This window comes from Triticum dicoccoides, chromosome 3B, assembly GCF_002162155.2.
Source record: "Triticum dicoccoides isolate Atlit2015 ecotype Zavitan chromosome 3B, WEW_v2.0, whole genome shotgun sequence".
Classification (NCBI taxonomy): Eukaryota; Viridiplantae; Streptophyta; class Magnoliopsida; order Poales; family Poaceae; genus Triticum; species Triticum dicoccoides.
The window spans coordinates 53,621,025-53,645,338 of NC_041385.1; the positions used below are offsets into that span (position 1 = coordinate 53,621,025).

Consider the following 24,314-nt stretch of genomic DNA (forward strand, 5'->3'; position numbering starts at 1 on the left):
GAGTCCATCCAGCACTGCCTCGCCGACGCATAGGTCCGGGCCGCCCTTCATGAAGAGAAGACCAAGGCGCGTTGTTCGGCATTGATGTCGACCAGCGCAGTCAAGCTCGACCTACTCCGGACCAATGCCGCCGCGAAGAAGAGAAACACCGACCTGGTTTTCCCGCTCGGCGGGACGGACATGCTCCAGAGCACCGATGAGGCGGCCAAGGCGTGGTACAGGGCGCATGTTGGCCTCATCCTGGACCAGCTTCCCTCGGCGATGTTGCCCACGCCGCCCACGCCCACGACGCCCGCACACACGCCGCCGCCGCCGCCAAGCCTGACCGCTGATGATGCCGAGACTGCCCACAGCACAGAAGCCACGCCGCCAAGCACAGAGCACGAGGCCCCGTCAAGCCCGCGCACGCCGACTCCGGCGACGCCGGAAGCCGACCTTGCAGCCTGATGCACGATTCCGTCGCGGTGCCGAGATTGCCCACTTTTTTGTACGCCGAACATTTAACTCATCCGGCCGCCGATCGCCGCTTGATCGCCGGATTGTGGCATCTATTTTAAACGCGAGAACGACTATGTTTGAATTTTGTCGTGGCTTGGGGGAGGGGGGGCTGGGGGCGTGACTGGGAGTTAAGCCGACCCTAGGGACCGAACTAGCGCCGGCTCGCCCCCAGACCGCGGTTTTTCTGCGCCCTCGGGGGGCCGAACGGCTGGAGATGCTCTAAGAAGCTCTCCTCGACGATGATCAGGCAGGCGCATGCAATCCAAGAGCATGACACCTTTCATTGTCGCACCAGAGCTCCCATCAAGGCCAGGACACACAAATTCATTGCAAAAGAAATCATATTCCCTAAAAAATGCAAAAGTGATCAAATCGGTAACATTTTTTTTTTTTTTTTGCAAAATACCTATGACAAATCTGTCCCCATCGTTCAGACACGACTCGAGGCACCAAAACGCCACACTTCTCGAAACATCCATCCAGCCTCGTCGCCGGCGACCTCACCCGCCGCCGCCGCCGCAGAAGATGCCGGTGAGGGTGGTCGACACCGCCACCCCTTCCTCGCAGGCCTCCTCAGGTTTCGCCCGCCCTCCCTCCCTCCCTTGCCCCCCTCCCATCTCCATGCTACCCACGCGCGCCCGCTTTGGCTCGTCGCGCGGCTCCCAGCTCCAGATCCGATCGGAGGCTGCTCCGGCACCTGCGCCGGATCGATCCAGCGCGTGTCGAATCTAGATCACCCTTGGGATTGGACCGGATCGTGCGAGTAATTTGGTATACTGTTGATTTTAGGATTTGTATGACTCTGTATCCTTCTGACCGCGTAGAGTAGGCTGCTGTAATTCGGCCACTCTTGCAGTGCGTTATTGTGATCTGGAGGAGGGTCCAGATGATTCTGTGAACCGGCTGCTCCAGTGCCAGCTGGGAGCACTGGGGATTTGGGGTAGAACCGATTGGTTCTGACCTCTGAATTCCTTTTGATTCCGTGCCAGCTGCTTAAGGAAGATTCCTGGATAATCAAGTGTTGCGTATGTTTGATTGATTTTGATTATTCATGGGTGGTGAATGTGTGTCACGGCGTTTGAGCTCCTGAATGCGTTGAGCGTGTCAAAAGCGGTGCTCAATACTGTTCCAAGTTGCTGTATTTGGAGAAAAAGAACCACGATAGGGATCTTGTTGTTCAAAGAATAGCTTGACCGTAAAATTTGGTCCACGCTTTTGCATCGGGGGTCTGAAATCGATCTAAAAAAAAATTAACACGATTATCGCTTTGCAGTCTTAGCTGTTTTTATGACGCTTTTCTAGTTTGGCAGCTCGTCATATAATACTGATTGAAATTATTGTTGCAGGACAAGATGCAACTGCTGTGCAGCCGTCTCCTCCTAGCTGCTCACTCTTAACTGCTGGAAGAGTAAGTCTTTTTGGCGCGTATTTGAACTTTCGATTGAAATGGAACAGCTGAAGCTTGAATTATTGTTTACCAAAAGGGTTGTTCAAAACCGCAGTTATCATGCAATTTGACTGATTTTTGTTACTACCCTGTCCTCCCATAAGGGATTACCTGTATTTCTAGGGCCAAGGAAAACATTGTCATTAGTTGGGTATGATGTCAAGCTAGAGAGTGGTGTTGTTCCTCCATTTTTCTCTTTGCTATCCTCGAATTAAAGCTGTGGTGTTCATGTTACTGTGAATTAACCTAATCTACTTGTATATTTCATCCAGTGTTTTGCAGGAACTCAGAATGTTTCAAGTTTACAAAAAGATGAGGCATGGAAAGTCAATGTTCGTATCCATGGTTGTGATATTGAACAGGGTTATTTATGTGGTACGATGGAGGCACTTAATGTTCCCTTAGCCGACACACCTGTAAGAAACGTGTTTCTTCTTCCACTTTGACTCCCTGACTTTATATGTTATATCTTTTCCTCAAGAAACATTTATGGACAGATGAAAACCAGTTTTTCCTTTTATAAATTACGAAATCCACTAGTTTCTTTGTCTTATTATCATTACTAAATTTCCAATGTCAAGTTGTTGACATGCATTTAGATGCACTAAATTAAATATGGGGTCACCATAGACTTTCTTAAATGAACTAGAGAAATGTGCTGCTGCAGGGGCAGACTGATTTCTCTCAAAAAAGGAGACCAGAGGGGGCGAGCCCCCATAGGCCTTTTACTAAGAAGAAACGATAAATTTGGGTGTGGTATTCACCCCTGTGGGGGCCGAACCCGGCTCGCACGGAGTACTATGCAGTGCTTCTACCACTGAGCTAGCGCTCAGGTCTCCGAGGCAGGCTTTTTTTAAGAAGTTCTAGAAACAATTGCACTACTTGAGAAGAAAATCCAACAGGTAGAAAATCAATATTGGGGTTTGAAAGGAAAAAAAATAAAGTACTTTTTGGATAAGCACCAGAGCTTCTAGATTTATAGTTGATGCATACCTTACGATCTGTTTTTATTCATTGACTTCAACTTCGCTTATTGGCTCTCTTTCATTCCATAGGTGGTGACATTCTGGGAGGGGGAGATAGTAGATGCTACAAATTATACCTTTTTTACTGGCAAGTGGGAGGCATCGTGAGTATCGTTTATGTCAATGCCATAGATAACTTTTGTTCACACATATATGTCCTGGTGCAGGCTAACATTCCAAACTTACTCTTGGAAACACAATTCTTCTTTTTGTTTTGCAGAGCAGAGGATGATGTAAGACACTGGTCCAAGTTCCCATCATTTACCCCTCTTCTGGTAACCAATTACTTAAATTGGTGTAGTCAGCAACATGAATTTGGGAATGTGTTACTAATTTATTTTGTTTTGCAGAGTCAGATTGAGGCAGATGGTGGCAAGTCCGTGGACCTTAGCAACTATCCTTATATATTTATGGTACTGTACCACCTGACATGTTCATATGTAGAAGCATCATCATATCTTGAAATGCTTATCTGTTGCATTTATTAGCTTCCAATTTTCTGATGCTACTTGCAGAGATGGAAAGAGCAGTACTTTGTTAATGTGGGAGTGGACTGCGGGTTGACCATAGCTGGTTTCTATTACGTCTGCTTTTCTTGTAGCGATGGATCCATTAGTGGCTTTTATTACGACCCAAACAGCAGGTAATGAATAATTTGCGACAGTTTACACATTGCAAGCTTACTACAGAATTTCTTATTTAGGAAGTTGTTTCAAACATCTTTTGTTTTCTTTGTGTGTAGTCCATTTCAGAAGCTTGAATTGAAGTGCACCAACGAGAAACAATCTGGGTTCACCTTTTCTTCATATGAGCTGCAGTGACATGCATGACGCTATGAATTGAAGTGGCAGAGATTACACTGGCGAACTTTCTGTGCTTGCCAATATGAACATATACTGTGTGTGTATTGAACCCGTAGTTCCTGATGTTCCTTTGAAATAGTTGAGATATTATGTATGTACGGTTGTGCCAGTGAATGTTGCAAGACCAAACAATTATGTAACTTATCCTTTTGCAATCTCAGTATTCTGGGAAAAAAGTATCAATTTGTTTATTTTATCGAAAGTTCACCTGTGTTATTTTTTGTGTTTCTTGTCATAACATGGATGTATCCATATTCAGTGTGGTAGGCATTTTTTGTGCCTGTTTTCGCATAAATTAACTGTAGAGTTGAGTATTTTTTGGTTCAGTTATTGTCAACGGAATCTGTGACAGAATCATAGTGCCGAGGTTTATCTGAAGAGGAACTTGATCAAGATTGTAGTCCTTTACTTTACTCTCCTGTACAAAGGTAAAGAAACCTCCTTTTGGTTTCATTTTACAACACACAAGATGTTTTTACTATCAATTCTACGAACAAAGTATTATTCGGGGCATGCTCTTGGTCTTCGCCTCCAGCATCTATATACTGTAAGGTGAATAACTCTCTACCGATGCCGTGTCACTGTGTTCATCTCTTGCTTCAAGCAGTGGTTAATCCTCTAATTAATAGAACTCTTCTGCACCTGCATGTCATAAGTTTCCAGTTAGCTAATATAGTGTTCAGTGACATATTTTTGCAGATAGGATTGTCCTTGCACAATAGTGGCTTACCTTGTGCAGCACGAGGACGTGTAGACAGCGAAACAGGAGGTAATTCTACTCTCCCTTCTTGCAGGAACCAAGAAGAGATTGTCTTCGCCCTCTGCATCAAAGGCCTTTCGACATTCTCAGTCCACGCGTCTAACAGATTTAGGACAGCCTCAGTGATGACTTCCGCAAGTGCTTCGTCATCTGGACTAGGCTCCAGTTTGAGCAGAAGGTACCTATTAACTGATACTAATTTCTCTACCATGTGCCTTTTGTCGATATTGTATGCTACCATTGTATCTTGGATTCCAGAGACTATCTTGAGGGCAGCCTGGAATACTGTAGCACATGCCTTTCTGAATATCTCGGTTGTCGATTCAGGGCGTTCCTTGTCGCTCCACACTTTGTTTTCGATTTCTGGCCCGTATTCTAGTATCGGTGCAAATGTCACAGTCTTCTGCTTGGATGTTTTGACCCGCAGCTTCTTCGATTCCATCAGCATTTCATTGGCTTCCTTCATTTCTGACTCGAACCTGCTGCTGACCTTGAAGAATGGTTGTTCCTGGCAAGCGGTGGGGCTCGGGGCTGGCGTGTTCTGCCTTGATGATGCTTGCACGTAGACCTCAGGTTCGAACTCTGACTCAGCAACTGCAGTTCACATGGAAATAAAAATTTATCGTATTTCGTCGCAACTGAACTATAAAGAATTGGTGTGTTTGCTGAACTGAACTGGAGATAATTAGACAGGTGGTGTTTCATTTGAACTTAGCATACATGAAGATGGGTGTAGTGCCGTGTTTGGGGTTCCAAGGCGCTCATCATCATCGTATTGTCCCCCCCTGCCGTAGGTGTCATCCGAGCTGGGCCCGATACGTGGTGTCCACATCATCATCTCATCGTGCGGGGGAAGCTTCTTTTTGTGATGCAGAAGGTGCATCCATTTCTTAGCCTTGCTCTTTACCTTGCCCAGCACTTGCTTCTTCTGGCTCCCTCCTGGGGTCTTTGGTGACCCCGTGGGGCTCACCGGTGGTGCCCGCGGTGAAGGACTCGCCTGTAGCGTCCTCAATGAAGGGCTCACCAGCGGCGTCCGTGGTGAAGCGCTCACCAGTGGCGTCCGTGGTGATGAGCTCACCAACGGTGAAGGCGAATAATATCGTTGTTGCTCCTCCCATTCATCATATGGAGTTTGGCCTGCAAACCAACGGTCACCCAAGGTTAAGCTATGGGCAATTTTCCATTTTCAGCAGGGTGAGCGCCCAAACATCTTTGTAGAGGAGAGAATGGCAAAACATTGATGAAGCCATGCAGCACCGCGAGGAATTGGAAACATGTGCTTAGGGGAAGATGAAATCCTGACAAAAATCACAATCGACACCAACAAATCTCTTACCGTGTTGGGCGACGTGGGGGTCGCCTCGCTTGCTGCTGATCCCCTTCTTCAATTTTCTGAGTCCGTTCATGTCTGTGTGCAGGAAATGAAGGCGAATCCGGAAACTGAAATTCGGGAGGAGCCGGAGCCTGCTTTTTCAGGGGACGATGTTGTGCTGGTAAAAGGCAAGCACAATGGGTTCTGCTGGACCTATCCTAAAGTTGGTAAAGTTGAGGTTGCCATTCCGTTTTGAAGTTATAGTGGCAGCAGGGGTGGATTTCGGGAGGGTAGCGGTTGCGTTTTGCCGTGCTATTTTTGGGGTGGTGTTTGGTGGTCAAGAGACCTCCAAAACTCTGTTTTTCCATATGTTTCATAAGATCATTGCTTTACTTCTCGCTCACTCTATTGCCTTTCTTGCTCCTCCCGGTGGCTAGATTTTATCCTCTAAGATTTATGAGCTCGTTTCCATATGTGTTTTATCAAGACATTTGTCTTATGTCAAGATTACAACACGATTATTCTCTGAATAGAGAGCTTTGAGATGGTATAATCTTGTGACCATCATCTTTGTTTATGTTTTTATCAACAAAGATAAATAAAAGCCAACAAAGGTTACTCAAAATATGAATTTTTAAAAAGTTATATCCATCAAACCGTTAACTTGATTGACGATCCACTTTCACCATTGGCTTCCTCACGGCGAGACCTTCGAAAATAGATTTTATTTTTTTAGGAAGCCAATGGTGAAAGCGGATCCATGAACATACTAGTTTTTTTTTTCATCGGTGCTTGTCACATTACTCTTACTCAGGGTTCAGTTAGCATGACAAAGCAAAGCAGATCCATGAACATACCATGAGAGGGATTCTCGAAATGCCAATACATAAGCACACAAACAATGAACATAGGAAAATAATAGTGCCTAATCGTAACCTTCCAACAAAATGTAGTATCTAAACAAACGACATATACCTGTAGCAACGCACAGGTACAATCAACATAACACAGTTTAAAACCATATCTCGGTTGTCTTATTGTCTGGAACCAAGCATTTTTTATAAGCAACACCATAATCGTGGAAGATGTTACGAACAACTGTTGAGGACGACACACTAAGCAGACACTCCCAATGGTTGCATATGTCATCCCTGTACTGCCCACTAGATTTCTAGTATCAAGAGGAAATATTAGATAGAATTGTCAAATAAGCACGCTGAATCACCCTAGCAGAGAATTAGAGTATATGATGTCATTAATATTCTGCAAGGAATTTCGTCAGAAGAAAAATATTTGGCAAGGATTTAAATAAACCAAAATAGATGCTGCAAGCTTTGTTCCTTTGGGGAGGATTGGAGTGCGCCATATAACTAAGGCCATTAGTTTACCACCTAATTATAACGATAAGAAACATGGCTGAGTTTATAAAACAACATACGCCGTAAGGATCTTAATTTCATATCACACACACACACACACACACACACACTTGCTAGAGAACACAAAAGTTATAAACTTAATAACAGTCACACTACCACTAAAACCATGATAAACATTGAAGGGAGATCAGGTTGCACACATGGAGGTGACTAATCAAAGAGGGAAATAGGGAAGAACTCACCAGAGCAGAGCCCACGGAATAATGAGTACATCCAACTTGCGTGCATTACTATCGGGGGTAGAACTGATGCCGTCCCAAAACTGGAGAAAATATGGTTGTTGTGCAAATGTTCTTTCGCTTGAACAAAGGATTTTGGAAACTGAAACCTGAAGGCATGATGCTTATCTCAGTCATATGTTAGATTCTGAAGAGCTACTTCAAGAGGCATTGCTTTATACTGAATCACCAGAGAAAGAAAATGAACACAATCAACATGCAACAAACATTGGATGCTATGCTAGTGCATGAGGAGAACATATCCAGGCTCGGAGAAACAACCTTGTATCTTTAATGAAAATCATATATGAATCATCTGGAAAATAATAGTAAAACTTAAGCAGGATAAAGGAATCGTTTCTTGCTGGATAAACTGCACATTTGGTGGGATTTGCATCAGACTGTTACCTGGAGATTCGGATTCAGCGACTACCATGATGTGTAATTATTTCCTTTCGTGTTCAAACGTACGCAAGAGAATCGATTACTTTGATACTGTTATATGCATCTATAAAGCTAGAGGCTGCCATTGACAATTTCCTTCTTCTCTGCACGCAGAAGAAAAGCCTACTGACCGGAATAAATACTCTGGATCAAGTAGTGCTCAGGAATCACAGTTCCGAAAGGAAATAATAAAGAAAAAGATTGTCTGAACAGTGGCCAAACAGGTAGAGAACCTCTTGTGGAAAGTTCAGTTCATCGGTTCACTGCACCGGTATGAACAACTTCCCTGTTTTTGGCTTTGCTCTTCTGGCCCGCTTCCCGGCTCACATGCCTTAATCGGTGACAACTTCATTTCCATCTCCACTTTGGCAAAGCAAGCATAGATTGCATAACAAGATGCAACAGCAGCAAGAGAAGGAAGAGCAGGTTCACCTATAAACAGTAAAAGGTAAACTTTAGGATGTAATACTCTGGATCAAGTAGTGCTAAGGGAGCATGCTCTCTTGCCCCTGGCTTAGAAATCTCCTATTTACATAGGATGTAAATAATACTGAAACTTAAGCAGGATAAAGGAATCGTTTCTTGTTGGATAAACTGCACATTTGGTGGGATTTGCATCGGAGTGTTACCTGGAGATTCGGATTCAGTGACTACCATGATGTGTAGTTATTTCCTTTTGTGTTCAAACGTACGCAAGATCGATTACTTTGATGCTGTTATACTAAGAAGACTAGGCCCCTAAGGGTTCAATTTTTCTGGTTTTTTCGGATTTTTTTTACCTCTGCCGATTGAGCGACATGTGTGTACGGTGGCTTTCATGAAGTGGTTGATCGCTCTCCTGGTTGCTCTCTTGGACTGTGCATGTTTCTTCTAGAGGTGCATGGGCTTATCTTGTCTCATATGGAAAGATGGTTTGACTGCATGGGCTCATTTTGTCTCATGTGTGAAAAATATATTAGCTGCATGGGCTGTTGTATGGGCTGGTATACGTGTGCTGCTGCATGGCTCATGCATGCATGCATGTGTCCACCTTTGCATGTTTGAAGTTCCACGTTTGCACACGTTTGTGTTCTGGGTCCTTCTTTGCTTGCCTATAAGTAGCTCCTTGCTTTGTTCTTCTCTCATGTATCAAACCACTCCTCACCTATAGGCCCATCTCTCCTCCTGATGCTGCCCTCCAGCCTCCACCCAAGATCCGCCTGGTCGCCGCTCCGTCTAGCCAGCCGGGAGGTGCGTGCAGGCTACACCATGAATCAGGAGAGCCGTGTGCCATCGTCTCCTCATGGATCTTCCTCGGCTCCGGCTCTGTCCCTGGCCTCCAAGGCCGGATACATGGTGGTCGCCTTCCCGTGGTCCAAGGTGGCAGGCCTGCAGTTGGCGCTGGATAGCTCGCTGCCCTGCTGCTCTCCATCCTAATCGACTCCCCTCGGTCTTCCCCAACTTCGGCCCCGGCAACAGGCCCCCTTCATCTGCCTTTCCTCTCCTCTGGGGTGCGTGGTTTCCTTGTACGAGTAGATGAGTTATTTGTACTAGAATTTCATCAGATCTAAAGTTGGGTGCATATGCTACACATTGTTAATCTAAGAAAATATTCAGGCACTGCGTGAATGTCTGTGCTGAGGACACAAATTTGGGGATCCTTGCGTGAATGTGCAAGGAATTCAGAATCTACATCTTTAATATGACATGGTATTTTTGTTCTTAATCTCTCCATTACGTTGTGTTCCATTTTTCTCAATGGAAGTAATTGTGGTTTAATTTCACATGATTTTTAAACAAATAAACACATGATGTGCTGAATAGCTGACATACAGAGGAAATGGTACAGCTTGATGACTATTGTAGTACTAAATTATTCTCAGGTATTTATTGTTCATTTTGTGATAGTTTTCTCTCTCCTAAAAGTAAAACGAATCATTTTTAATTCTTTGAACAAGTTTGCCTAAAGTAGGGCGCTCAGCCATTGAGGCATTATCAATTTCTTTTAGAAGCTTCGCAAAATCTGCTCTTGTACTAAAGAAATCTAATGTAGATTTGTTAGCCTCATAGGATACTATATGCTGAACACATGATATTAAACATAGAGTAAATTGCACTATGAAGTGAGTATGTATGTAGTATCCACACAGGATTGCCATTTTTGGAGCTGTTGCTGGGATCATCATGGATTGGGATGCATTCTGATAATAAGATATTAGGTATTGATATGTGATATGTATGCCACACTTGACTTCATCATCCTTTGTTTTGAGATGTATTCTTTAGGCACACATTAATGTGGTAGCTTGGTCATATTCTGTAGCTAATTTAGTCACCACAATACTCGGGTTTTTTCCCCGAATCTCACTATAAAGAACTTCCACTTGCCATCTCTATATGGATTTTCTTTTTGCTACTGATTTTGGCTGAAGGTTTTTCGGCTCTCATCTCTATATGGATATGCTTTTTTTCAGGTTAGTAGTTTAGGAGTTCCTGCCAACACTGGTTTTTGGAAGTTATACTCGCTTCACCAGTTGGGCTTAACAAGAACATAATTAATTCTCTGTTGGTAATTAGAAGGAAAAAAAATCTGGTTGGAGAAAACTTCTCTTTTGCTTAATTGTTTGCTTCATAATTTTAGTAATTTTTTTTTCATTTTTTAGGTTAGTAGTATGGGAGTACCTGTCATGAATAACTTTTGGAAGTTATGGTAGCCTCATCAGTTGGGTTTCTATACCAAACTAGACTCAATATAATTTATGTTGGTGCTTGCGATGAGTATTACAGAGGGGTGATGACCACATAGTTCACCCAGTATATCTGTTCATGTATGTTATTAATTATCTAATTAGACAAACAAAAACTCTGTCTGTGTGGTGTTTGCGATGATGCTATCAATTCACTAAACACTAAAATACAAGGTTGTGATTTTCAAATCTAGCAAATAAATTTTCTCCAATGCTTCTTTTCCAGGCAGAAGTTTTAGTCTATTCTATGCCATGAGTCTTACTGTCAAAAAAATACTATATGGTAGCATCAGAAGTTGTCTCCATCAGATAGAACACTGCCTAATAGCTAGATTCATTTTATTACTGTATAGCCATGGTGACAAAAAAATTCAGATAACAAGAAACAATTCTGTCAAATATTCTCAGCGGAGATACTGTTGCGGTCTATAAGAAAAAAAATGTTAATTATTTATTAAACAGAAAACTATGTTATGCATACCAACAGATGCTAAACAATCAGACTACCTGACAGAAAAGTATATATACATTAGTTAAATTTCATTCCAAAAATAGATGATGTATTGGTAGATGTTAATCGTACAAGAACACGAGGATGACAAACATAAATTAATCATATATATTATCATCACAGGTCGATCTAACTGGTGGTAATTTTTCTTTGCAATGAAAATAAATTTGAATCAAACGATTCAAACAACCAAAAAGAAGGAAACAAAGGATGCTTATGGATCTGAATGGGTTAGGACGCTCCACTACTTGCAAGTAATACATATAGATCCAGCGACTCAGTGGCAGAGCTACTCTCGACAACACCAGGAAGCCGCACTGGCTCTACCCGGGAGTCATCACGGAAATTACAACAAGAAATATGAAGTAATTAGTACTCCCACCGTTTGTTTTTATAAGAAGTTTCAGACAGCTTGCTTTGTATTCTTTTAAGCAGTGTCTGAATGTCTAAAACATCTTATAAAAAGGAACAGAGATAGTATTTTTTTTTCATGGGCATATGACCGCCGGCCAGTTGCCTTTGTGCTCATGCCGGTGTTGTACCAGTGAATTGACTCCATCACTGCAGCGACCTGGAAGAACATTAACTGTTTGTGGAGTTGGGAATTTCTTCTTCGAAGAGAGAAATGTTTAGTATGTCTCTAAATCACTCAACTGTCCTCCCGGACAAAGATGAGTTTAATATGGTCCGTCGACACAGAGAAGGCCTGCTATCACATACCGCTTATTGGGTTGTGTAACATTTAGTCTCATTCCAACTCCACATATCCAACAAAGAAAATTATACAAAAGAGAAGAGAGCGGTTTTCGTAGCGCGAGCTACACGGTACCCCATATCAAAACCGTTTGTTTTATTCTCTCCCGCATAAGGATATGAGCCGTGATTTGAAATTAGCAGTGTAGCAGTGCTTTTGTCCACAGGCCCGTCATATCCATTGCTAGCTTTTGTCCACAGGCGTCTGGATGCATGCTTTTGTCCACAGGCCCGTCATATCCATTGCTAGCGTGAGGCCCTAGTTAGCTTTTTCAGAGACTGCAATGTCACTGTACTCACGCGGCTACTGCTTCCCTTCTCAGCATGCGCCTGCAACGAGTAGCGCCCGGCTGCGTCCTCGAGTCGTGTAGCACCTTGGGTGGCGGCAGGGTAATGCGCATGTCAGAGGAGGCTGAGCGGTGCCATTTTTTTATCTGTTTTTTTTTATGTTTACAAGATAAATGTGTACAATCTCTAAAAATCTCAACTCGAAACTCGAAGTGCACACAGAGATAAAAAAAGAAGATAATTCGAACATGAATAATGTCACAAGAAGACAAAAGCAAAAATGATACTATTTCACATATGAATTTGTCTTTTTTATCTACATGACTGGAGTAAATTGCAGAAAACCACCACTTTGAAGGCAAGCTTTGCGAAAACCATTACAATACACTTTTTTTTTTGCAAAAAACACCGTGTCTACGGTAATCTTTTTGCAGAAAGCATTGATCGGCGGATTGGAGCGTTTTAAGTATGTTTATGACAGGTGGGTCCAGATTTTGCCGACGTGGCGTAACGGGTCTGTCAAAACAGCGTTAGATGGGGGATTTTACAAGGAGGCCCTTACGTCAAAATAAAAAAAGCAATCAGATCCATGGACGAGCTCTTCTTCGCCAGCGGCGTGGCCGCGCCGGCGATGCAGCCCCAACGACGCGGGCAGAGATGACCCGATCCCTACGGGGTCTGGACGAACTGGAGGGAGGCAAGGCGGTTCCTGACGGGTTCGGCTGCTGTCACCGCCCGCGAGGACTGCCCGAGCTGGGGAGGACCAGCGGGCTCAGGCTAACCACAAACCTCGAGATCCCGTCGCCGTTGGCGCCTGATGGTGATGGTGCCTGGCCGGGGAGGGCGACGAGAACCACCAGCTGCTGCTCGTGCTGCCTCCTGGGGACTCGGGCTCCTCGTCCACCGGCCGCGGCAGCGACGAGGATGACGCGTCCGGCCTGGGCGAGGCAACGGCGGCGGCGGGCCTAGCGAGGCAACAGCAGCGACGAGCCTGGCGAGGCAATGGCGGCGGCGGGCCTGGGCGAGGGAACGGCGGCGGCGGGCCTAGCGAGGCAACGACGGCGATGAGCCTGGCGAGGCAACAGCGACGGTGGACCTGGTGAAGATAAGATGAACCACCATTTTTCTTTTTTCTTCCAATGACAGGTGGACCCACATAGGGATGATAACGTTACCAGACGTTGCCGTTACATGCGAGATGTTAAGCTGTGCCACATCAGCCTGACTGGCGGGTCCCCTCTGTCATAAACTCACTTATCTGAGCCCGATCCGCCGATCAATGCTTTCTGCAAAAAGATTACCGTAGACACGGTGTTTTTTGCAAAGAAAATGTATTGTAGTGGTTTTCGCAAAGCTTGCCTTCAAAGTGATGGTTTTATGCAATTTACTCACATGACTGAGTTTGAAGTTGAAATTTTAAGGGGTTGTACACACTTATCTTGTGAACATCCACACACAAAATCAGAATTTTTTTATATTTAAAAAATTGAGTTTTGTGAGATTGGATCATGGTGTAGCACCTAATCCATGTGAGCACTAGATATTCTCTTGACATACATGCCAACGCGGTCTCTCTCTCCTCCCGTTTCCTGTCTTTGGAGGAAGTCAGACATGCATGCAGAAAGGAAAGTGAGAGAGCGCCCGCGAGAGAGAGAGAAACATGTTCCTTCAGCGAAGTGACGGAGAGAGAAGAGCTAACGCATAGCGACAACTGGTTCTGCTAATAGTCTGACTCTGCCTCCAGCCATTGCACACATCCCAAACTGAACAGACGGTGGTGATACTGGGCACCGTGGAGCTCGGGCTAGGGAAGAACTTTGCGCAAAGAGAAAGCTACAAATTGGATGATTGATCCCTATGAAATTCATGTTACACATATTTTATTTCAAAAAGGGGATTATCCGGCCCTCTGCATCAAATGACGCACACATTCATATTATTAAACATAAATCAAGTTACAATCACGGACTTCCAGACTTATTTCATCAAGTAGTTTTCTTCTATTTGAACTCAATTTCTTCTATTTCTCTGAGCCGTGAGCTTATATCAGCGGTGAGCTCATATATATTCTGCATTGTGAACTCATTTTAGTTTTATATATGAACTCATTAGGTGAACTCATCACGGTTTTTTGGCAGATGTGAACTTATTTCATATTCATCTATGAATCATGGTTGAAGTGTCTGTATATCTCTCCCATGCCAATGTACATAAATTTGAGGTCTACATACTTTTGCCACTTCTACCTACAATTCCATTGCTGTCTTTGAATAAGCTACAGCAAGTGCAACAAAACAGATTGCAACAAGTAGCTTATGGGCTGAAATTTGCGGTATTATTCATTTGTCGTATTGTCGCTCAGTTCATTGTGGCTGTGAAACTAAACGTGAAATGCTATTTTTTATGTAATTTCCAAATTGCAATCCATAATCAAGGACAAGACTACAATAAATGTGACTTACATGCTGCTTGCATTCAACACCTTCAGGACCTGCACGCATCCATCTCCTCCTCCGGCCGTTGCTGCCACTAAGCCACTTGCTCAGGACCTGCACAAGCCATCCACCTTCTCTTCAGCACCAGCCTCGCCACTAGAATGCTTCTCCAGCAGGGGAGGGCAAGCACCCGCGGAGAGCTGCGTTGTCGCGTGCGGGCGTGGGGGAGAACCTGCGGCGAGCTGCGGTGGCTTGTGTAGGCATCCGCGCGGCGAGGACGAGCTGTGCCGGCGCCTGCAGACATGGACTAGCACCGGCAACGAGCCGCAGTGGCTCACGCAGGCATCAGCAAGGCATGGGCCATCGACGGGGGAGCTACGGTTGCGCATGGGCAAGCTATAGCGGAGAGATGCGGTGGCTCGCGCAAGCAGCAGTGAGGTACGGCGACAAGCTAGCCCGAGAGCAATCCTATCCAACCAGTCCACACGCATCAGATAAGGTTAGATAGCATAGGGGCACTTTCGTCCTTTCAAGTGCTAGAAAATGGAAAAGAAAAAGAAGAGCAATGGAAAAAGGAGAAATGACATGGTAACGAAAGTGCACTGAACTGGGTGGCATTTTTGTGAAGTCAGTATTAAAAGCAGAAAATAACCTATTTTCTTCTAAAAAAATAAGATAATTCTTTTCTTTTGTCGGGTTGGCTCACGCCCAAACTGGGCCACAAGGCAGTCAACTCCTTCAGACTGACTAATATCAATCCGTTCACCGAGCACTCTTGCATTTAGCCACAGAGGTAAGTCGACTCCTTGATTTCCTTGCAGATCAATTAGTTGATTCGGCATTTTTTTGCACTGCCTAGCCTCGATTTGTTTTTCATATGAAGTGACTCACATGCTAAATTTTTTCTTTCTCCCACCTCAACTTATGTTGGTTTTGATTAATTAAAACTTACTCTGCCAGTCAACAATGTATAGGTCTGTTACTTTTCGGTACTATTTATCTTTCGCTCCTCTACTGCACCGAATCCATTGTAGTGGCTGAGCAAAAAAAAAAAACTTCAGTTTAAACACTTTGTTTGAAAAGAAATAAAGATACATGCATCTAAGTTTACAACCTTATTAAACAAAAAAAGTACCTCTCATGTCCACTTTATATTCTGTCAGAGAAGTCAAGACAAATAAGGATTCTTAAAAAAAAGGCTATCTCTAACTTCAAGATATTTTGCAATCCGTCGAGATCTAGGACATTCATCAATTCAAAATGGACTAAGTTTGAATGAAATGAAAGCAACTTCAACATTGTGTACATAGAGAACAAACCACCAAGAACAAAAGCATAAGAACTAGCCTCATCTCTTTACCACAACATCACTGAGACAAACCCAGCTGGACAACCAACATCTTATCTAAAAAAAGAACAAGCGCTTCACAATTCTGTGTCCAGTAGCCACTATCACTATCTACTGTAGATCACTTATGCGTCTACCAACTAGATGTATTCTTTTCTTGCATGAACTACTAATGAATCAAGTCTTGGGACGAGTTACCAAATATTACAAAAAAATAAATAGTTTATAAATCCATGTGGCGCGGCGGGCACGCCGCGCACTATCTGCTAGTATGCACTAGCATCGTATAAAGCTAGAGGCTGTCATTGGCAATTTCCTTCTTCTCTGCACGCAGAAGAAAAGCCTACTGACCAGAAGAAAAGGAGGGACTGAGCTGCCTTGGGCGCACATTCACAGTTTCGAAAGGAAAAACTCATTTGCAGTTCACTCTCGGTTCTGCCATAAATCCTTGCACAACTCACGGCCAGCGTGTGTGTTGCCTCCAGCCCCGGAACTCCAAGGGCGGCATGGATGCAGGATGTAGGAGGAGCAGCATCGGCTGGTGCGCTCGCGCCGTTGCAGCCGCCGACGGACGGCCATGTCGCCTCCAGAACCGCCTCTTTGCTGGCACCACCACTGCTGCTCAATGTTCAAGACAAGGAGGAGAGGTGTAGCCAGCCAACCGCGCGGTAGGCGACGGAGGAGCCAACCGAACGCGCGGGAGGCCGCCCCGGCCAGCGACCGCAGGGCCATCCGAGGCCTACGACCACGGCTACCGCCGCGCCGGCCAGCACGCGCGAGGCGCAAGGGCCACAGCCAGGACACGGAGACGCGCGGGAGGCCGCTCCGATGTCCATCGCAACGCCGCGCCGGGAACCCTCGCGGCCGCAAGGCCACGCGCAAGGCATAACGAAGAGCAGGCGTTCCGGGTGGAGCGGCGCCGGTGGAGAGAAGTGAGGAAGACGGCTGGCGTCGGCCGGGAACGGAGGCGGCGGCAGCGGCGGCGCTCGGGAGAGAGTGGGGGAGGGGGTTACTACTTACTACAGGGGTGGTGTTGGCAGAGGGGACCGGGCTCCGGGGGCCAGAAAAAGGGCCGCAGCGGGCCTCGACCGAGTTTTTCAGGGTTCGCGGGGTTTAGGTTATGTGTTTACTTTCACCAGAGCGCATGGATACGGCAAGAGCAGAAAGCAGACTCCAGCCGTAAAAAACATGGCATTCCGCTAATAGTATGTCATTTCTCTTTCACAGTGCAATTTCACCGAACATTTGGAACGTGAGTGTGGAAATGAGATAGAGTTTGAGTCTGAGGGTGAGAAATAAGAGGGGGTAGACAACCCTTTATATAGTCAAAAAAATTACACGTTTTATATGGGCTGACACGTTAGGCACGTTAGACAAAAATAAGTCCAAAAAATTAAAATGAGGAAAATGCCATCATGTGGGATAAATCTTGAGTTTTATTAGTGACCGCCTCATTAAAACCTTTCATCCCTAGGAAGTGAAAGAGTACAAAACCACTCTCTAGACTACAAAAGGAAAAGAAAGTTACAAAAACATAAGAAAATTACAAAGGAAAAAAAATACAAAGACTACAACTGCTCTAGGTCTTCTTCGTCTTGAGTGTAAATTCTTCGAACGTGACCATTAGTTCGTTGTTTTCGACAGTGTGTTGGCCTCTTCTTCTGGCTAGTTCTTCGTCTTTCACGGTCATGAGTGTTCTCACCATATCCGGGGTGAGACTCAGGCCCGGTCCTGGGGGTGTGCAACCTGTGCCCCCGCAGAGGGCCCCCAGGTTTTAGGGGCCTCAAAATTTTTATGCATTAGTATTAGTACTAGGCTTTATTACTTCATTAACGATAAGATGATGGTCCTTCTGTTCTCTCGTCGGCGGCTGGGCCTCCTAGCGCACAGGTCCTGATCGCGATCCCTTCTCCCCGCTTCCCACGCCTCGGCTGCGTCCTAGCGATCGAAGGATCGATCCACATCGACGGATGCAGATCAAGATTCACTCAGAAAAAACAAATTAGGGATCGAAGCGTCCCTTCTCTCCCTTCGTGCGACTGTTAGCCTTCTCCTTCGTTTCCTCGTGTGCGTGCGGCGGCAGCTTGGGCCAGTGACCCAGCGTGATAATCTTGATTCTTGAGGTTGCTAAAGAAGGCAACGAGTGGCCGGTAGGAACGACACCTGGCACCCTGCAGGAAGGCATGCAAGTTCGCACCATCTTCGATTTATCAAGCGTTATTGTTTCGACAACCGGTGAATCCTTGAGCCCTTCACCTTCATTGTGAGTTCTAATTTCGATCATGTATGTAGTTTTGCTGATACTTTGTAGCTAATTTTATTATTTCATCAATTAGGCGTCTAGCATTACAAGATCTGAGTCATGTCTTCACTTGGAAAAAACATGAATCTGGTTACCAAAAGCGTTTGAAGAAACAAATCGAGGAATTAACTCAGTCTCAGTTTGAAGTTATGGATAAGTTTGTTATAAAAAAACACAAGTGTCCTCCGATTTTCAATCACTTGATCAATAACATGCTGGTGATAATAATGTCGAAAATGATACTAGCCCTAGAGATAGCCAGATAGAGACATAGAATTGATTATGAGGATATTATTGAAGATTTTATTTCAAGCAACACTAAAAGAATGATGTTATTTAAGTGAAGACTTTACAACCAATAATAGGTACGATTCTTGATGTTTCCCATTACTATGTAAGATATTATGATCTGAATATTATTATAGTTATATTTATATAGTTTTTTAAGTGAGGTAGGGCCCATTTTATAGTTTTGCACAAGGCCTCAGATTTTGTCAGCCCGGCCCTAGTGAGACTCATCCTTCTTTCCTCAAGTATTCTTCCAGCTAGACTAAAAGCAGACTCTCATAATGTAGATGAGACGGGTACTGATAACACAACCCGTGCTAATATGGAAAGCATCGGATATGTAACCTTGTGTTCATGACACCACCGAATTATGTCAAACTTGTCCTCCTCATTTTCATAAGTTGACTTTGTCGCTGTTGAGATACTTCGCTAACTCCCCACCACCTAAAAGCACAGTCGATGGTTCTGATGTGGAAAAGCTCGGGGCAGAGGTGGAAGAACCAAATAACTTGCTCCATGCTCCTTTCTTTTTTCCCGTTGGTGCTGGTGGAGGCCACTGCATGCGAGCTCCGACATACTTTTGATCATACTTCGCATAAACATAAGAAAGCTTATCACGAACCTCAGTGGAATAAGCGATATAATCTATCCCTAGGGCCCCAGCTAGTACAACGAGTGCACTAGCAAACAATTCAAGTTTAACCCTAGGATCCAAGATAAATGCAAATGCATACAAAATAGGAATCTTCGCCCAGTATTTGCAATATTTAAGTTTCATGCGAGAACCATAGAGATTAATCATACATTATTTTCAAATGCCTTCAAGTGAGATGTAACGTCTACAAGAGTGTGCATCATCAAAGGAGATGTGGGATAATAAACCCCAGACAAAGAAATTGTTGCATCATAAAATATCTCTGAAAACTTGACAAAAGCTTTAGCAACATTCCAAGTATCAGCAGTGATATGTTCTTTTCCCATATTTGCATTAATCCATCCCGAGAACACAATTTTGTCTCAGATAACTGCCTTAAGCATCATATATGTAGAGTTCCATCTAACAAGTGTAAGGGCATATTTATCCCCAAGATGTTTTGGTGATTGATGACAATGCTTGTGCGGACTAATCGTGTGCGTTAAGTTCTTTCAGAGATAAATCCATTGGCACGAGACGATTACCTCCCCTCGGTGTTTTATTCAAGACAGTGTAGCTCCTTCGTTTCGTTGTTGGTGGACTAGTTTCGTAGGAGTCACCATACTATCAAGAGGGGATCCGTTTTGGTAAGGCTAGGGTGGAATCAACATGTACACATCCTTATCACACCCGACGTTTTCCTTCCGCTTCATTGGAGCTGCCTTTTCCCCTGTGTATGCTTTGTCCTGCCCCAGCAGTAGTACCGCGGTCCACAGCGGTAGTACCGCGGTCCACAGCGGTAGTACCGCGGTCCACAGCGGTAGTACCGCCGAAGCACCCTAGCGGTAGTACCGCTCCCAGAGCGGTAGTACCGCTTGTGGTCTTCGGCCGTAGTACCGCAGTGGTTCCGGGCTACTGCCACCTCGATTCGAGACCGATGTTTTTCGTGTCGGGTTTTAGTGGCGGTAGTACCGCTCCAAGCGGTAGTACCACGTCTACTCCCACGGTAGTACCGCTCTGGGGCCAGGACCCTGACCTCCCCGTCAGCGTGGCAGTACCGCTGGGTAAGAGCGGTAGTACCGCCCTCAGCGGTAGTACCGCCCTGCCCAAGCGGTAGTACCGCTCTGTGCGGGGCTGTTCAGTGGGGTAACGGTTGGATTGGTTCCCCCACTATATAAAGGTGTCTTCTTCGCCAAAGTTGACTTACCTCTTTCCCTCAAAGCTCCATTGTTGCTCCAAGCTCCATTTTCACCCGATCTCTCTCCCTAGCCAATCAAACTTGTTGATTTGTTCGGATTGGTTGAGAAGGCCCCGATCTACACTTCCACCAAGAGAAATTTGATTCCCCCACTTATCCCTAGCGGATCTTGTTACTCTTGGGTGTTGATCACCCTAGACGGTTGAGGTCACCTCGAAGCCATACTCCATTGTGGTGAAGCTTCGTGGTGTTGTTGGGAGCCTCCAAGTGTTGTGGAGATAGCCCCAATCTTGTTTGTAAAGGTTTGATCGCCGCCTTCAAGGGCACCAATAGTGGAATCACGGCATCTCGCATTGTGTGAGGGCGTGAGGAGATTACGGTGGCCCTAGTGGCTTCTTGGGGAGCATTGTGCCTCCACACCGCTCTAACGGAGACGTACTTCCCTTTAAAAGGAAGGAACTTCGGTAACACATCCTCGTCTTCACCGGCTCCACTCTTGGTTATCTTGTGCCTTTACTTTTGCAAGCTTACTTGTGTTGGATCTATTACTTGCTTGTGTGCTAGTTGTATTTGCATCATATAGGTTGTCCACGTAGTTGCACATCTAGACAACCTATTTCGTTGCAAGGTTTAAATTGTTAAAGAAAAGTCTAAAAATTGTTAGTTGCCTATTCACCCCCCTCTAGTCAACCATATCGATCCTTTCAATTGGTATTAGAGCCTCATCTCTTTATTAAGGACTTTGCCGTCCGAAGAGTATGGTTGACATCAACGACGATGTGGAGGAGCACTCCGGTGTGAATCCCATCTCGTCTTCGGCCGAAGGGGGAACCTCTGTCTCACGTGAGGAATTCAATGTGGCTTTAGACACATTGAAAACCTCCATGACTGCCGAGGTTAAAAGCATGTTTTCTGAATTCCTAGAAGGACTTAAACTATCTACCTCGCCTATGAAAGTGGGTGATCCCACTAACAAGGTGACGGATGCTACCTCCGACAAGGGGGAAGCTAACAGTGAAAAGAGTCCTTCTACTAGTGGTAGAAATGGCACCGGCATCTTTGCCCATGTGGAACCCCCAGTTTATAGAGGACCGATCCCCTCTACTCATTTGAATCATGCCGGTCCTCCTCCTAAATATGAGAAACATGAAGATTTTGATTCTTGGGTTTATCGCTTCAACCGTCATTTAAAACATGTGAATACTAACCTTTGGAGAATCATTGAAGAAGGTTTCTATCCTCATGACCCAAGCAACTTCACCCCTCGAGAAGACATGGACAATCAATTCAATGAGAGTGCTCTCTTCATCATCCAAGATGCAATCCTTCCCGAAGATCTCCCTCATCTTCGACCTCATGTGATGGCTAAAGAAGCATGGAAATATGTTGAGTCTCTCTATCGAGGAAGTGCTAGCATTCAATGCTCCAACTATGAAGTGGTGCAAGATGAAGCCGATGAGTTTGCAATGAAAGAAGATGAAGAACCTCGTGAGCTCTTTCGAAGAGTGACCAAACTCGCGGTCGCACTCCGAGATCATGGGAGCAAGGACACGGATGACAATTGGATCAAGCGCAAGTTCCTCAAGGCCATGATGCCCTACAACAAGGCCATGTCCTCCTTCATTCGTCAAAGACCGGACTTCCACTCCATGACCTCAGGTGAAGTGTTGGATGAGTTTGTTGCAATGAGCATCTTGGACAAGACCGCCGACAATGCGGTGCTCCGTTCTCAAAGGGCAAAGAAGCCAAATCTTGCCTTGAAGGCCAAGGTTAGTGTGGAATAAGAAGAAGAAGAAGAGGAAGATGAGGAGAGCAACCCCGAAGACACAAAGTATGATTATCATGAGCACATGGCTCTTGCCTCAAGACAGTTTTGGAGTAAGAAGAATACAAGACCCAACTTCAACAAGAACAACTTAAGTGGCCTCAAGGGCAAGCAACGAGTGAGAACTTGTTTCAACTGTGGCAATGTGAGCCATTTCATTGCGGATTGTCCTTACGAGAAGCGGGAAGACAATGGTGGCAAGTTCATACGAAAAGACAAAGCCAAGTCCTTCCCAAACAAGAACAACTTCACCAAGAAGACTCCTACTCGAGGGTTGGTAGTTCAAGAAGAATACCATGAGGATGACGATGATGATGAAGATAGTGAAGCAACGGCTATGGCATCCGTTGCCATTGCCACAACTCCCCGGGTGTCTCTCTTCGATTAACCCAACGAGAACATCACCGCCAAGTGCCTCATGGCTAAAGCCACCACCAAGGTAACCCCCAACATCAAAACCACCATTATTCCTAATCCTCCTTCAACGGATGGTCTTGATAATGTTAAGGGGTCTAATGAGGAGGTAAATGAATTTGAGTCATTCATGAGTAAGCTCAAGGGCAAATCCAAGAAGCACTTCGTTGCTCTCTTGGAACAACTTGGTGAAGCCAATGCCATGACCGAGGCTCACGAAGAAACCATCTCTAAGATGGAAGGTCATAGTCGTGACTATGCCGATGAGATATCGGATCTCTCTAATGCTCTTGAGGAAAAGCGTGGGCATCGTTTGGCTCTTGAGGAGTCACACAACGATGACCATGCCAAACTAAAGAAGGATCTTGATCATGCTCTTGTTGTGTCTCGTGTTCTAACTTCTGAGAAGGCTAAACTTGGGGTTGATCATGTTAGACTCAAGGAGGAGTTTGATGTACTTGACAAGGCCCATAAGGTCTTGAAAGGTGCTCATGCAAACCTCAAGGAGTCTCATGCTCAACTCCAAGTTAAGCGAACCAAGGAAAAGGCCACATTTCCTCACATGGTCTTGATTGATAATGCAAATGCTACTAACCCATGTTGTGAGCATGTGCATCTTGTGGAGGAGAATGTCAAGTTGAAGGAACAACTCGAGAAAGGTCTTGTGTCATGCATACAAGGCGAGAAGAACCTAAATGACCTTTTGAGCAATCAAAAGGAAGTTGTGGGCAAGGAGGGAGTTGGGTTCTCACCCAAGTCCAAGAACAAGAAGAAGAACAAGGAGAAGAATAACCAGACCAATCGACCTCCCCCGCTCAAGCAAACCTTTGTGAAGGAGGGAGAGGGTGATCCTAAGGAGAAGAAGAACAATGCGAAGAGTGGTGATGCCAAATAGTGCAAAGCCATCTCTCCCAACAAAGCCGGCGACTTTAACCCCTCTTATGTGTTGTGCCGTGCTAGTGATGGGCATGTTTATGCTAAATTTGTTGGTTCTTCTTATGAGTACATTGAATGGTCTATTTGGGTTCCTAAGACCCTTGTTACTAACATCAAAGGACCCATTACTCAATGGGTACCTAAAACCAAGCATTGATCTCTTGTAGGTGTTTGCTTCCGATGGGGGATCATGGTTGCTTGATAGTGGAGCAACAAATCATATGACCGGGAGCAAGGACTTGGTGGTGGAAGTGCACAAGATCCCATCTATGCCCACCAATGTCGAATGGGGTGATGCCTCTCATTCTAAGGTATTAGGTCTTGGCAAGGTTGTCATTTCTCATGATCTAATGATCAAGAAAGTCATGCTTGTTGAGTCCCTTGCGTTCAATTTACTTTCCGTTCGTCAACTCGCACTCATGGGCTTTGCCACCTTCTTTGATATTGATACCATGGCCCTCTTGTGGAGCAAGACTCTTAAAGTAGCCTTTGTTGGGCATGTCAAGAACGGTCTCTATGTGATTAACTTTTTGGAGCAACCCACTAAGACCGCGACATGCCTAATGGCTAAAGTTGATGTGGGATGGCTTTGGCATCGCCGTTTAGCCCACGTCAATATGAGATCTTTGCAAAGTCTTCTCAAGGGGGAC

The 24,314-nt window shown here is 45.0% G+C and overlaps 2 protein-coding genes across 8 annotated transcripts; one reads left to right on the forward strand and one right to left on the reverse strand.

The window, feature by feature from the left end:
• Positions 1 to 918: 918 nt before the first annotated feature.
• On the forward strand, positions 919 to 4,035 carry LOC119274660 (glucose-induced degradation protein 4 homolog). The gene is made up of 8 exons (XM_037555378.1): positions 919 to 1,075; positions 1,845 to 1,906; positions 2,218 to 2,361; positions 3,001 to 3,074; positions 3,191 to 3,245; positions 3,321 to 3,383; positions 3,486 to 3,613; positions 3,713 to 4,035. The coding sequence occupies exons 1-8, from the start codon at positions 1,024 to 1,026 to the stop codon at positions 3,789 to 3,791; spliced, it is 657 nt and encodes a 218-aa protein (XP_037411275.1). The 5' UTR covers positions 919 to 1,023; the 3' UTR covers positions 3,792 to 4,035.
• Positions 4,036 to 4,218: 183 nt separating this feature from the next.
• LOC119274661 lies at positions 4,219 to 15,177 on the reverse strand. 7 transcript variants are annotated; one of them, XM_037555386.1, is made up of 6 exons: positions 14,910 to 15,177; positions 14,747 to 14,833; positions 5,930 to 8,438; positions 5,314 to 5,730; positions 4,564 to 5,187; positions 4,219 to 4,475 (listed from the first exon to the last, which is right to left on the reverse strand). In XM_037555386.1, exons 3-6 carry the CDS (start codon positions 5,997 to 5,999, stop codon positions 4,456 to 4,458), a joined length of 1,131 nt encoding a protein of 376 aa, XP_037411283.1. In that variant the 5' UTR covers positions 6,000 to 8,438; positions 14,747 to 14,833; positions 14,910 to 15,177; the 3' UTR covers positions 4,219 to 4,455. The 7 variants fall into 7 exon arrangements, with proteins under 7 accessions (XP_037411283.1, XP_037411282.1, XP_037411281.1 ...); XM_037555385.1 differs by having other exon boundaries at positions 5,930 to 8,129; positions 8,240 to 8,438; positions 14,747 to 15,177; XM_037555384.1 differs by having other exon boundaries at positions 5,930 to 8,132; positions 8,240 to 8,438; positions 14,747 to 15,177.
• Positions 15,178 to 24,314: the final 9,137 nt, after the last annotated feature.